The sequence below is a fragment of the Podarcis melisellensis genome, assembly GCF_964234715.1.
Source record: "Podarcis melisellensis genome assembly, chromosome: 3".
NCBI lineage: Eukaryota > Metazoa > Chordata > Lepidosauria > Squamata > Lacertidae > Podarcis > Podarcis melisellensis.
Genome location: NC_138530.1, coordinates 33,467,865 through 33,483,788, shown reverse-complemented (window position 1 = coordinate 33,483,788; position 15,924 = coordinate 33,467,865). Strand labels below are relative to the sequence as shown.

At 41.5% G+C, this 15,924-nt stretch overlaps 1 protein-coding gene across 1 annotated transcript in view; it reads right to left on the bottom strand.

The window, feature by feature from the left end:
* Positions 1-15,924, bottom strand: part of ALK (ALK receptor tyrosine kinase) — a 587,955-nt gene that overhangs the window by 317,558 nt on the left and 254,473 nt on the right. The window contains exon 4 of the mRNA XM_081903661.1: positions 7,040-7,241. Within this exon, the coding sequence (XP_081759787.1) occupies positions 7,040-7,241 (202 nt within the window). The remainder of the gene's footprint in view (positions 1-7,039; positions 7,242-15,924) is intronic.

Below are 15,924 nucleotides of genomic sequence, written 5' to 3'. Positions count from 1 at the left end.
AAAAAGACACTTGCTGACACAATGAGCAACTTGAGATATGAGAAAATCCGACCTGAAATTAATTTATCGCCATACTGCCTTTCAAGTGCATTAATTTCAGTGAAACACATTTTCTGCTTCCATTATGGAACCTGATTGTCAGAGGTGTCAAGTAGCCACCTCTTCCCTTTAGAAATTAGTGGGATTTGAGAATGTTCATCTCTTCTGCTAACCAGACTCATGCGCAAATGAAAATAGACTAACACTACCCCAAAGCCTCATGTTCTCAGTTCAGGTTTCAGTGCAAGTACCTGAAACCCTTTTATTCTCTCTTTCTGCTACAAAGAGAACTGGCTTGTATTCATAAGTCTGGATCTTACAGGGCCAAAGAATACTGATAGCAAGAAATGAGCCAACCTGCCAGGACAGGTGAGAAGTAGGCGATTAGATATTTGAACTGTTGTCTAGGTTAGGGATGCTAAATCTGCCCATGGGATGGGATGGAACACACAGCCACAGGCTGGAGACCAGCCAGCTTTCATGTACCCAGAGTAAGCAGGAGAAGGATTAAGAGCCTTGGCAACATATTCTCTACACCAGCCTTTATCAACCTGGTGCCCTCCGGATGTTATGAACTACAATTCCCATCTGTCACAATGGAGGGCACCAGGTTGGCAAAGGATTTTATACAAATGGTTCTAGGACAAGGACAAGTAAAGTTCATTGAGGCAAAAACTAGAATGAGTATTAAGCCAGCAGAATTTTGTAATCCAGCAGTGGGGAATCTTTGCAGGCCAAGAGCTGCATTACCCTAGTGGAAATATTTTGGGAGCCACATTTCACTAGTGAGCAGGCCCAGTCACACAGACAACCACACACCCTCACCACAGAGCACCACACATCCACAGAATCACACCCACGATGTTGTCTGCCTCTGATCCTTGCTCATCTTATCTGTGCAAATCAGCTGAGGGGGGAATGATAAGTGAAAATAGTCAAAAAGTTGTTTTATTTGTCCAAAACTGTCCACATGGGCTATTTCCCCTCTAAACATCTTGAATCCTCAGAGAACACAGCTTGCTTTTCAGTCATCCGGCAAGCAGAAAGAATCCTTTATTTTGCTAACTTAATTAGTAGTGATAAGCCATCCTTGATCCACGGTAATAATGCTACCTGTGATTGCAATTTGTTTTAATTTCACATACAGTGGTACCTCAGGTTACAAACACCTCAGGTTACGAACACTTGAGGTTACAGACTCTGCTAACCTCAGGTTAAGAACTTTACCTCAGGATGAGAACAGAAATTGTGCGGTGGCAGCAGGAGGCCCCATTAGCTAAAATGGTACCTCAGGTTAAGAATGGACCTCTGGAACGAATTAAGTTTGTAATCAGAGGTACCACTGTATACACTAATGGGGTCTGAACTGGAGCTGACTGACCAGGAACAAGATAATGGGGTCATAGTAGATAGTCCTAAAAAGACATGTTTCAGTTGTCAATATCTTTCTAAAAACGTTGCATGAGCATGGCTCTAGACGTGGCCACAATGTTTCAGAGATGACCTGACCATACATTAAAATAATAGCATGGGCTATTATTTTAGGCATGGGCTACAGTTCTTTGGATATCAACCCCTCCCTCAGCTTTGTAAAAGTTCGTTTCATTGGAGATACATCTCCAGAACATTTAAAGAAATCAAAAAACCTAATGTACACTGATGTCTCAGCTGCTCATTTCCATAGTCACATTAAGAATTCTCTTTGAAGGCTGCCCATTCTCTATTAAATTATTTATAGTTTCTCATGGACACTGTATCCCAAAGACCAAAGTATTTTCACACAGAGGCAGCACTTCACATGAAGAGGGCTTTATGCAAGGGGAACAGCCCCAATCAATCAAAATTTATACTCCAGAAAAAAGGCAGCAAAATCCTCATTATGCATGCTAGAAGGCCATTCATTTTTCTGTCCTGTAAATAACTGTGGGGACGGATAATGGACACTTGACACCTGCTTAGATCATCAGCTGGTGTAGTCAAAGGGATAGTCATTTATCTGCCAAATTTAACATCCATGCAAAGCAGTGTTCAACTTTAATAAGTGGTTGAGGAGAAGAGAGTGATACCCCCTCCCCACTGTGGCAACCAATCATTCGTTTGAGTGAAATCCCAGCTCATGGAAGGCAGAAAGGGGATTCTCTTCATGCAGCTGGGCATTTGAATCCCATAATACTAAAGGCCTTGAGAAACACCTTCTGGACTACAGACTACAACCTCTGAGTTGGACATTGGAAACACTGACATTGGTCAACAGTGTTCCCAATGTCCAACTCAGAGGTTGTAGTCTGTAGTCCAGAGTTAAGATTTAATGAAGTGGCAAGTGCAGAAAGAAGCTTGCTAGCAAACCAAGCAAACATTTGTGGACTGATCTGCCTCCCTGCACCTGGCCAAAATTGGCACTTTCCACCACCAATGCTCCATTTAGCACTACTCACAAGTGGGCAAGTGAGAGTATTTAGGCCTTTTTTTGGGGTGGGGAGCTCACCACTGAGCAGGCAAAATTTCTGTTTTGGAAAATTGGTCTGTTTTCTTTACCTTCAACATCTGCATTTTCAAAATGTGGGAAAGATCCAGGAAAACAAGATGGGCTTGATGGGTCTTATGATTCAGGATGTTGGCCTAAGTGGTGTCAATGGAAGCTTCAGCTGGGGGGCTAATAGCAGCTGGGGGGAGGTGTGTGGAACAATGTTCATCAGGACTGCCGTGGGGAAGGGTAGAAATCTGCCTCCCACTACACTACAGGTGGAGAACTGGATCTCAGCCGCAGGACGGATGGTTATCTACCCCACCAATTGTTGGCCATGTTTGACAGGTAGGCAGCTCAATCAACTGACATCACAATGCCTCCCCCCCCCTTTTAATTATCTGCAGGGGTCTTCAGAAGCCCTTTTCAATGTGCTGGGTAAGATAGTCTAACCAGGATAGGTCCTAATCCTGATAGAAACACCAGCTCCTGATACTTGTTTTTGTTTTAAAAAATATTCACACAACTCCATATGATATGTTTAGCATCAGACATAGATTTCCCCTCCGAATTCAGTTTTTACTACTTTGTTTGTACCTAGTATCCATGTTTAGTGACACACACACCCTCCAATCAGTTAATCAGCTGTGTCTTCCCATACAAGAATAAGCCAGCATGGCTTACTGCTATAATCATTATCTCTGCAGCCTGCCATGTTAAACAAAACAAAAATATATGATGACTGGTTTGAATTATTGTTCGCAGTGTGTATTCTGTAGCCATGAAGGTAAACTTGGTAATCAGAACACCAGGAATTTATATTGAACATATATTCAAATTGAATTCTAAATTGAACAAAAAACATTACTTTAAAAGCATCCAGAATGAGTTTGCTCAACTGTGCCCCTGCTGTTTTGCTGCTAACCACAATCTAAGAGAACACACAGAGAGTCTGACAAATTGAGACATCACTGGCAATTAATCTTAATTACACAACTGGAAGGGGATATTTCAGCTGGCCAGAGCCCAGAAACAGCAAAACGCTTTCACTTGATAGAAAACCTGAGCATTCTTCTTGATACATACAACCTAATACTTTTTTAAAAAATATGCTGGCAGAAATAAAACCCTTCATTGATTAGGAGCCCATCAGGAGGCTGAATTAATGTTTTTATACATGAACTAGACTGACAGATGACTTTCTGATTTCTTTACACTTCAGAACAGATATGGTTCAGTATAACATATCCTTAGAAAAAGGCGACTAATTTTCCAGATCTTGGAGTAAGATTTGTGTAAAAGGACACATTATTATTATTATTATTATTATTATTATTATTATTATTATTATTATTATCAGACATCAAGGTAGAGCTACAGTTTGCACCCAAACCTTTCACTGGGGGATAACATGGATATCAGGATATTGACAAGGTTTGCTACACTCCATTCAGGACAATATTCCTGTCCCTTTTAAGAGATTGCAAATGAGCCAGTATTCATCAGATGTAGCTTTTACCATCACTGCATCAGTATGATGAGGAAAACTGTCCTTATGGGGTTTCTTTTTCCCTGCAGAGCACTTAAAAGAAAAATTAAGCCTTGTCCCAGAGGGATAGACTTTGTCAATGCTATTTACTACTACCTTTTAAAGATATCAGGCTATTAAGTAGTAAGAGGTGAAAGAGCTCCTGTGTCTCTCAGGGCCAATCTGCATATTGTACTAACAGGACATAAACTTCAGGCACTGTGCCAACAGAGGACACTGTACAGATCGTTGTTGGGCTGCACACTTAAGTTCCCCTTTGGTCTTACAGCTGTACTTTCTCTCCAGTCAGCTACTATCCAGGGACCAGGAAAGGAGAAGGGGAGCTTCCTTTATTGGGTTATCCAGCCTGATGCTAAAGCAAAACTTTTCATTAGGAGTGGGATAAAATGCAACCCCCTTAGTTTGGATCTCCTTTAGTTTGTTTTTGTTTCGTTTAACACATGAATCACAGAATTGTAGAGCTGGAAGGAACCACAAAGATCATCTAGTCCAAGTCCCTGTATTGCAGGAACCTTTTGCTCCATGTGGTACTTGAACCCACAATTCTGAGATTAAGAGGCTCTTTGTTTACATAGTTTTCACACTTCCATAGATATATGTATGGTATGTCTTCTTGGACCTATGTGAAACGCTGCAGCTCTGTGCTGAAGCATCTGCTTTGCATACAGAAGCCCCCAGGTCCAATCCAATTGGGAACTAATCCTAGCGAGGATTGTATCTGGTGCTGAATACAAGCCGCATTTGCAAAGGAACAAATCAGGAGTGTGTTTTAAAGCCCCCAATACAGTAGTTCCTTTCCAACTGCATCTTTATCTGCTCCATGCCTGACATAAAAGATGTCAGGTTTGGGTTAGGTGGGCATGGCTTGGCAAAAACAGCATCACAGGCCAGATTATGACCCCCCAGCCAGGCCTAGTTGGATGTGTAGCCCAGATTTTCCCCACTGCTGCTATACAGGACTCAACCATGATACCTCCCAATGGAGATGGGTGAGTCTAGGAGAGATTTAAAACTTTTTTCATGGAATGTCAGTGGGATGGGTGAGCCCATCAAACACCAAAAGATGGCAGACCACATCAGGCAGCACTTCCTGAATGTAATTTGTTGACAAGAGACACATCGTGCAAACTGCTGTGACTGATTTCTAAAATGTGGGACAAATCCTGGCTAAATTCATATCTTGGGATGGTATAGGGCAAATGATGTCACTCTCCTAGTACAATGTGAAAAGATTCCCCATGAGATATGAGGCTGCTTCGCCTCATCACCTCTAGTTGCTGGGCTTTAGTTTTTGCTGTTTTGATTGTGTTTGTGTATGCTGCAACCCACCCTGGGAACGATTGCTGAAGGGCTGGTAAGAAATGCAGTAATTTACCATACTACTCCCCAGCATCGCCCAGTAGGGCTAGGAAATAATCCCACCTGTTGTCAGTGTATGCAATACTGAGCTAGATGGATCAATGGTCTGATTCAGAGTAGGGCGGCTTCCTGTAACCTTGTGGAGCAAATGGAAGAGATGGGATCGTGTCCTTCCTTCAACAACACTGCATCCCAGTGGCCCAGCCCTGACCTCCATGCACTGAAGGTCTGAAAGGAGGCTTTCTTTAATTATTTATGAAAAGCATTATGAATTTATTTATTTATTTATTTATTTATTTATTTATGAAAAGCATTATGAATCAGCTTTCTGCCTTCAAAGGTGCCAAGGTAACATGCAATAAGGAAAACAGTACAAGAATAAAAAACACTTTATAAAAAAGGAACAAAATCAGACAGCAGAATTTTAAAAAACCATCAAAACCAGATGAAACAAAACAGCTCATCTAGCACTAGGCAAAGATGGAGTCATCTAGCACTAGGCAAAGATGGAGAGTTTCACACTCAGGATGCTTCTGTAGAGAAGGCCTTGCCCCAGGTACTCACCAACCTAGCCTCTCTTGGTTGTACATACAGGCCTCTGGTGAAGATGAAAAAATTTGTGCAGGCTCACATGGGAGAAGCTCTTTCAGATAGTTTGGCACCAAATCATCTAGGGCTTTATCAGTAAGAACCAGCACCTTGAATTGTGGTCAGGAACAAATTGGAAGCCAATGCAGTCGACACAAGACCAGTCTGACAATTTTCACACTGGTTGCTATTTCTAAACACTCGTCCACAGCAGTCCTCACTCTTTAAGCTTTATGCATGCAGGTGCTTCACATGATCTAAACACCTTGCACAAACATGGTTCCCATGAACACACCCAGCTTACATACGTGGGGAGCAGAAAGGGGCAGTGGGAACCACACTGATATGGATAGAGACCAAAGTGCATTCATATCTTCTGGAGTCCTCCTGTGTTGTGGCTGGTGGAAAGAGGTTTCCCTGGGACTCCAACCCAGACAACACTGGAAATACTGGGCTGTCCATCATGAAAGGAGACACCTGGGCAGGTTAATTCAAATCAATGTACTATATCACTTACACAATTGCTGAAGACAGCACAAACACTTGAATGGCAATTTGCAACATTTGTACATTTCTCGTGCTATTGTTTGATGATTAAGATTTCAGACAGGAAAGCAACCAGCAGAACAATGTGAAAGAATTACCACTGCTAATCAGAAATAATCACAATATAGGCATGGATAAAAAGGAAAGTGAATTATCTGAAAGAAGGCTTGGATCTAAAGAGTGGGTGGTGGGAGTAAGTATGAGCGCACTGAAAGATATTAAGAACAGCTGGCATAATCATAAAAGCCCAATTTGAACTACAACTGACAGAATGGAAGTTATTTTATTGTTGCAGCAGCATTCCTTCTCCCACTTAATCCACCTAAGCTGAAGCATTTGCACAATGAAAGGTGGAGCTAGGAAACAGTCTACAGATGCTCCCACTCCTACAGATTCCAATTCTTAATTCCTTTAAAAAACACCCTAATCCTCTTAAAGCTAAATTCAAGTGTTATGCATATTAAAATATTATATAGTATTTATGTTGGACCTACCCGTGCTTTTCTCTGCTCGGTATCAAAGGGATTTTGTTGTGGCTTTCATTGGCATGGATAACCTGAGCGACATACTCCCCACTTTGCTGGAAGTATCTGTAGACAGCCACTTGCACAGTGCAGTCTTCACTAGTGCTTTTCAGCCAAGGGCTCAAAATGAGGAAGTTCGTGCTTTCTGATGTACTGAGGTATAGGAACGAACCTGCAATGAAAGAGAAGATAAGAAGCTGATTACCGTCCCCCAAAGTGTAAATGATAACAAGGATTGTTGTCCAAACTAGGGCTAGCAGCTTCCTTTACCTTGAAAAACAACTGTTCATTCTAGAATCAGTCTGGTGTTATTGGATTGTTCATCTAAAATGCCTCTAAAGTTTGGCAATCTGCACACAAAACCTAAATCGACATTCTAGGCTCTGAAATGGAGCCAAGAAGAGCTACTGGGTCTTGGCATGTATGAGGAAAGCTGATGGTGCCATAAACCCAAATCAGTAAGAAATCTCAGTGCCAAGACATACTCAGGGGGCTCAGGCACAGAATACCTGGCATATACTTGAAAAGGCATTTCTGGAACCATAGCCAGATTCTCATTAGTCCTCCTGATTGTAACAAGGAATATACCAAGGTTGTAGCTATTGTCAAATTATCTTTCTTTTCTTTTCTTTTCTTTTCTTTTCTTTTCTTTTCTTTTCTTTTCTTTTCTTTTCTCCTGGAACTGTCGCTAGGAATTTGGAGTCATGTGTTTACTTAAACATTTGCCTTACTTGCTGATTGAGAAATGTGAACAACCCTAACCCATGTGTACTCGGAAGGTAGTCCTATTGAATCCAGTGGGATTTATTACCAGGTTAGTGCGATTAGGATTGCAGCCCTAGTTTCCATTAGAAGAAGATCAGTGGAGGATCGTGTAGTATTTTGGTTTATTTAAAAGCATGCAAGTTCAGCAGAGACAGCTTAAACATTCTAATAGACAGGAAGATTTGCTGCCTCACACCAGTTCTTCAAATACAGACAGTCTCCAAGATGCTAACACAGCCCTAATAAGGTTGCCATATTTTGAAGAGCAAAAAAGAGGACACATTTGCTGATTTCTACTTTTAACTATGGATCACTATGACGACTCTACCCATGAAAAGGGGGACTTGTCCTGGAAAAAGAAGAAGAAAGAGGAGGAGGAGGTGGCATTTGGATTTGATATCCCACTTTATCACCACCCTAAGGAGTCTCAAAGCGGCTAACAATCTCCTTTCCCTTCCTCCCCCACAACAAACACTCTGTGAACCGAGTGGGGCTGAGAGACTTCAAAGAAGTGTGACTGGCCCAAGGTCACCCAGCAGCTGCATGTGGAGGAGCGGAGACGCGAACCCTGTTCACCAGATTACGAGTTTACCACTTTTAACCACTACTACACTGGACAAATGGCAATCCTACAACTCACTTCCCTTCCCTTTTCTCTGTATCTACTGGTAACTCAAACTTCAGTCTCTCTCTCTCTCTCTCTCTCTCTCTCTCTCTCTCTCTCTCTCTCTCTCTCTCGTTCCTTTCATAGACACTTTGCTTAGCTCATCCATACCTAGTGGGGGAAACCCCCTCCTTCAAACCCAGCTTTGAGAATACATAGGCTGTGTACCAGTTTAAAATGCAGAGAATTTCTTCTTTTTCACAGTACAGCATTTCAAATGGCATTTGCACGTCAGCATGTCTTGATTTGTACCAAAGTCCCCTGCTATATGACCACCCTAGTGGGCGGAGACCAGACGGGCAGTTCCCAATTTGGAATGAAGCTATTTGGGGGCAGGGAAAATGCATCAAAACACAGTATTTCACAAGAAACAACAGGCTGCGAATTGTGACTTGTTGTGTGTACATGGCTTCCCAAACAGTAATAGGTGTGTGCAGCACATATTGTTAGGATGTGCACCCAGGGATTTTTATTCATTTATTTATTTCAGTGAAGAATGGGGGGTGAGGCAACAAGACGAACAAATAAGGACAATGAAGAGGCAAAAACCTAGCAAAACAACCCTAACAAGAGTGGTCAAGAAGCCAAAAGAGGGAATTTTTCTTGCAGAGAAAAGGGCCCATGCCAAGCTGACTAGAGGCAGGGCAGATCTGGAGGGCTGCTTGTTTTTTGTTACTCATTTTGGAGAATGTTGTCTGTCAATGATAAGGCAGCCCTAATTTGCAGTAAAGGGCATTTTATATGCTAAAAGCATTTAAATATATATATGCTGGGACATTTAGCATACATATGACATCCAAGGGAGAAGTGGTGGTGGTTTCATACCAAAGTGGCAAACTGAGTTGTGAGGCAGTTTGACAACATTATTAAAGCAGTAATCTATTCATACATTGCCCAGAAGTCAGTATTACTGAATCAAATATTGCTGACTTCTGAGTAGACATAATATGTGCTGCAAAAGTGTTGCATACTGAATCGACAACCCCAGAGAGAAAAATATAATATTAACGCTAATAGAAGAAAAGAAAGAATTTTACTATTACCCACAAACACAGTCTAACATTTCTACAATATTTTGTTCAGGATGAGTGCTTAATGTAATTTCATTACTACAGCAGTTTGTTCTGACATTGTTATTTTACATGCACCTAATCCATATTAAAGAGTTTTGTTATTATCTGGTACATCAGTTCTCTTGGAACTGACTTATTCAAATAAGGTGGCAGAGATTTATCTGAAGGATAGAAATAAATTTAAAAAAATATTTATATATATTTCAAGTTGTGTTTAAGTTCAACATTTTAGTCCTCTATAGATTTAAAAAAACAAAGCTGTGTATGACACAAAACAAACAAAAGATATATACTTACTAATCAAATATATGGAAGGAATATAACTACTTCAACCATTATACAAGTTGCCTGCTTGTAGTGAGTATACCAGATGCATCTTGGGATGAAATAAGCTCTTGCCTATAAACTCATGCCACAATACAGTTGTTAATTGAGGGACCATGCTGCTTTAAGTTCTAGAAAATACTAGAAGGCAAACACCACAAAGAGACTGCATGAATATTACTTAAGGCAAGGATAGGGAACTTCGGGCTTTCAAGATGTTGATGGACTCCAACTCCAGTCAACCCAAGCCAGCATGGCCAATGACCTGAGATTATGGGAGCTGTATTCCAAAACCACATGATGGTTTACCTGCTTTCTTTGCCAGCCCATGCCCTAGGAGCTCTGTCTGCCTGCAGCCATTCAGAGGAGGCTTTTGGCAGCTTCCCCTGTCATGGTCATGGAGAACTCAAACAGGACTCTGTATCATGCACTGAAAATTACATTAGTTTCCCCAGTATCATTTAGAAAGGTTTGGCTTCTTGGACCATGGCCTCTGTTCCCTTGAGGAAGGACTTCTGGCGAAGGATGGGTAATAGCTCATAGCGGCTGGAAAGAATGAGTTTGCTAAGAGTTACATGAACCTGATCAGGAGAGCTTTAAACTAAATCCTGAGAGAAAGGGAGACAAGATTACAAAAGACAGAACACCCAGTACTGGGGATAATAGCTTCAACTGATGCACAGGAAACTAAGGTTGTGCTTCAGAAACCTGCCAAAGGGCAGGAAACTACAAGAAGGAAGCAGCTAGAGAGAATGACTCATGATTTGAGTTGTCTCTATAATACTGCACAGCCTATAGGAAACAAGCAAGATGAACTTAAGCTCTTGATACAGGATGACAAATATGATCCTGAAAGGCATTGCTGAAACCTGGTAGGATGAGACTCATGATACGAATGTAAAAATTGAGAGTCATAATCTATTCTAAAGAAGGAGAGGAGGAGGAGGAGGAGGAGGAGGAGGAGGAGGAGGAGGAGGAGGAGAGTTTGGATTTGATATCCTGCTTTATCACTACCCTAAGGAATCTCAAAGTGGCTAACAATCTCCAGGAATAGACCAAACAGGAAGGGAGGAGTAGGAGCATTATGCGTAAAGGATGAGTACACTTATGAAGAACAGCATGGAACTTGCAGCATGGAAGGCAGATTGAGAGTATATGGGCAAAAATTGTAGGAGAGGGAAGTAACAGTGACCTTATTGTGGGTGCCTGCTATAAACCTCCAACCCATATTGAAGACTTGGATGATCCTTTCCTACAGCAAATTACCAAACATTCAAAAATAAGAGGCATAGTAGTCTTCTGAATAATCACTTTTCTATATGAAAAAAAATAATCATTTGGATTGCCATGTTTTCCTATTGTGCAGAGGTAAAAACAGCCTCTGGCCAGCCAAGGGGCTTTTCCAGAATGCCCATCTCATGTGTGATAGGAAGGCCCTTCATATGTCAGAATGTCAGAAAATACATTTTCATTTCTGCAGAATTTACCACCAGTCAATAGCATGTTTTACAATCATGTCTTTCAACCTTCTACCGAAAACCACAAGAATTAGAGCTCTAAATCATGTAGATTTAATCATGTATCTCTCAGAGGAATGCAGAAATCACTGAGATGAGAGAGAACAAACTGATCTCAGCTGCTCGCAGACATATTTCTGAAGGCTGAAGTAATTGCAAATTATAACCTTGCTGATTCACAGGATGTTTGATCATTTTTTTGTTTCTTACAAAGAAGGGTTTCTTATATAATAAAAAACTGAAAAGAAGCTAGGCTGTTTCTTGCTCAGGTTGGGCAAAGCTATGCAATAGACTGTTACTGAACATTTCTGACTCCCTAATAGTTGGATGCCAGCTATGCCAGCTAGCTAGCATGGCACAGATTGGGCCCTCCTTGCTAATAATAATAATAATAATAATGTGGCAAATAGTTGGAGTCAAGGGTGAGCCCAGAAGTTTTGGTGGCCCACGGGGAGAGTTCAATGGCTCTGGAAAGCCAAGGGATGGATCCTGTAACAAACACTTCAGAATCAAGTGTCATTGCTGCTTACCTGAGTGATGGTCCCTGTAGCTCTGATTTCACTATCACCCTACCCTACCATGTCCTGGTAAGTGCTGGTGCTGGGAGGTTAACTCTGTGCTCCCACTCCACCTCCTGTGTTCTGCTGGATGGTGCTAATAGTCCAGCTAAACCAGCCTTCACAAACCTGGTATCCTCCAGACGTTTTGGACTACAACTCCCATAAAGTCCCATCAAGCACAGCCATACTTGATAGGTTCTTATATTCTATTATCCCACCAGGCCTGGCAAGCACAGCCACAGTTGTCATCCCCAAAATATGGAGGGAACAAGTTCTTGAAGGCTGAGGCACATCTTCTCCAACAATGATGGAGCATCTCAGTATTAGAAAGAAAAAACCCTGAAGATGCTACCAGTGGAGCACAGAGCCTGAAAAACAATTTTTATAGATCCCATAGAACAGGGGTGGCCAACTCCCAAGAGACTGTGATCTACTCACAGAGTTAAAAACTGGCAGTGATCTGCCCCCTTTTGGGGGGTTCAGGTCAAAGTTGTTGAATTTTTTCAGCGAGGAGGTGAAATGTTGAGCTTTTTTTAGGGGAGCCACAGTTGTATGGCTTCTTTGCGGGGAGCCAATGATCTACCAGTGATCTACCACGGATGTCCAGTGATCTACCGGTAGATCACAACCTGCCTGTTGGACATGCCTACCAGTGAACAAGAGATGGAACAGCTCCTTTATGAAAGCCTGACACAACAATGTCACTAAAACGTTCTCCTGTGCTCTTTGCAGTCCCAGCTCAGGGCAACGTTCTCCAGGGCTTTTGTTTGGGGTGTGGTACTCCTGGGGTCATTTTATGAAGATAGTAACTAGAGTTTTTCCCTGAAAACCCACTTTAGATTCTTATTGCCAAGGCTGCACATTCAGATTGTTTCTCATAATGCTGGTTCAAAATAATCCTGCACAAAACTGCTCTATTTCGCAATCCAGTTGTTATTCCATTGAGGATCCTTGATAATAAATCTCTTGTAATAAATACCCTGTTCTCTAAAATAATTCATTCAAGTCAGCCAGAACTCCTGCTAAATATACATGCACTGGGGCATCTAAATCTTCCTTGTTTTCCCATTGTAAAAAGTATGACGTTGGCGATCTAACTGAGAGTTCCATGTCAGAATATGCGTTCTTTTTTCCCCTAAGAAGCAGACAGGCTTTCAACAACAACAATACTAATAATTTTATTTATGCCCCACTCATCTGGCTGGGTTGCCCCATATCTAACATATGAACCACTGAGCTTCTTGGGCTTGCTGATCGGAAGGTCGGTGGTTCGAATCCATGCCATGGGGTGAGCTCCTGTCACTCTGTTCCAGCTTCTGCCAGCCTAGCAGTGTGAAAGCTAGGTACCACTATGGCGGGAAGGTAAATGGCATTTCTGTGAACTCTAGCACTTGTCATGCTGTCCCATTGCACCAGAAGCAGTTTAACATGCTAGCCACATGATCTGGAAAGCTGTCTGTGGACAAACACCAGCTCCCTTGGCCTGAAACGAGATGAGTGTTGCACCCCATAGTTGCCTTTGACTGGACTTAACCATCCAGGGGTCCTTTACCATTTTACCATACAGGAAGGAAGCAATAGCAATAGCAAGGTACAGTAGACAGGGTATTTTTTTCCTAGTGCTACATGCATAAGATATAGAATTAGATAAAGTACTATTCTGCCAAAATAGTCTCTAATTTTTCTGGGATACTAGTTAACAACAACAACATCATCAACAACAACAACAACAAAATCAACTTTTTACCAACCCCTCACCATAAGGTCCCAGGACCTTTGTTTATAGAGAGCTATTCAAATGGTAAATGACCAACATTAATTTTTTAATAATCATTCTCTATGGAATTTCCAGTCTTTATATTGTCCTCTTGGCAATCCCATATTAGTAGTAGTAGTAGTATTCTGTCATTTTAATATCACACATGAAAAACTCAGACTGAGAATATGGAACTTGATCATGGCTATTCAGGGGGACTATAGCTTAAACACAGATCTTGGAAATCCAAATCCAATGATCTCACCTACTGGACCACACTTGTACACAATTCACTTGTTAGCACAGTGATGTGGGAGCTACATTTGCTGGATTCCAAAGTCCTTCAGGAACATCTGTGTGTAACTGATGAGCCTGCTACTTATTCCACCCTGTCATGGTAATATATGAACATGGTCACCAAACTGTGTTGACCCACTTCACATGAAAATATGCTTTGCTTAGGAGAAATTATTTTCTATTTCTATAAGGACTTCTAATGATTCCTGGAAAATCAACAGAGGCTTCCAATTTGGAGATGAGACAGACATAATTCCTCTTATATCATCATCCTTCTTGTTGTTGTAAATTCTAATGTTAACTACTCAGCATGGACTATAATTCTTATCTCAGTCATCTTCAGACCCCTTTGCAGTGACTGCCAGTATTCCTGATCAGTTCACAGCTTAGCTGGGATTTGGCTGAGTCCAAGTCCAGTGCAATGGACAACCTTAGTTTAATGTGTCTGGAATGCATTATCTGCCACCCCTGTGAAAATCTACCCAAAGATAAAAAGGCTCTGGAAAGACAAAGTATCAATTTCTATGTGTTTTAGTTGTGACTCACAAGAAAAATTGGCAGCATTTTTTTGAGAACCTAGACAGCATGTTACCGTTGTTTAGCAACAACATAAAAAATACGACCCGTTTATCTTTCATGGGTAAACCAGCAGACCAAATTAGAAGCTGGCTCCTAATCTCTTCAACAGTTTTTGATTTTCTTCCAGAAATATAGCCTGCGTGGAACGTTGACTGGGAGATAGTCGCATAAGTCTTTACTACAGATTTTTTAAAGCTTCATATTTAACTTCCTTGGACTTCATTATTTTTTTATCTTAACTGGATACAGCTCTAATGAGGCCCTTGGGGATGATCCAGGGTGAATGAATAAGAGAGATAGAACACTACAGCTTCAAACAGATTTCCCCCCTCTCCTGATACCTGAGCACCTTGAGAATAAAACCTAAGATGAAAGGAGCCTTCACGGAATGTGTTGCTAGCATCATGTTCTACCATGGGCACAATTAAAATGAAATGCAAACACCAGGGCACTGCAGCAGCCCATGGTAAAGGCCCCAAGGTAATGCAGACTGTGCAGCTGGTGAATCTGATTAACACGCTGAACCAGTCATCACAGGCAGAATATTTACCATGTGAGGCACTGCAAGGTTTTGCCATAATCACCTCTTTAATTAAAGTGGGTATGAACCAATGTTATGCCTCCACAGCACCTGTATGAAAGAGATGGACACTGGGAATGATTATATAATCAATTGGTTTAATTCTAAATTAATTAAAGACACACTACTGACATAGGAAAAAATCTGTTGTCAGAAAGCACTGGATGCTTTTTCAGAATGCCATTCACAATGGTCATTCAATCTACCTGCAAGCAAAGCTGAGTAAGACTAGTGGTTAACCCAGCTCAGCATTCAATTTTCCTCTAGATACAATGAGGAAATTTACAAGCAGGGCGCAGAGGTGATGTGCATTGCCCATCAGTCTTAAGTATCTGCTAGTCAGGTCTTGTCATGGGCATAACTTAGCAGCCATCTTGTTCCGACATATAAAGAAACATAGAGCAAATATGAGAATGGTGGTGGTTAAAGGAACAGCCAGCTTTTAACCTTGGCTGGCTGTGGGAAACTGGGGTTCCCATGACAGGCTACCATTGTTTCCCCAACATTGCCCCATTTCAATATCACTTGAGAAAGCAAGGAAACCTGGGACTCAATGATGTCGCATCATGCTATGTTTTGTTTTTCTACACTTTACTGTAGAGAAAAGAATACACTCCAGCAAGTGGCGTAAGAAAGAGTACCTTGACATGGAACCCATGGGGCACACACTGCTTTGTTGTGTGGGGTCTGGGGAATGAAGCCAAAATTTGGCACACACACACTCCATTCTGCTTTCCCAA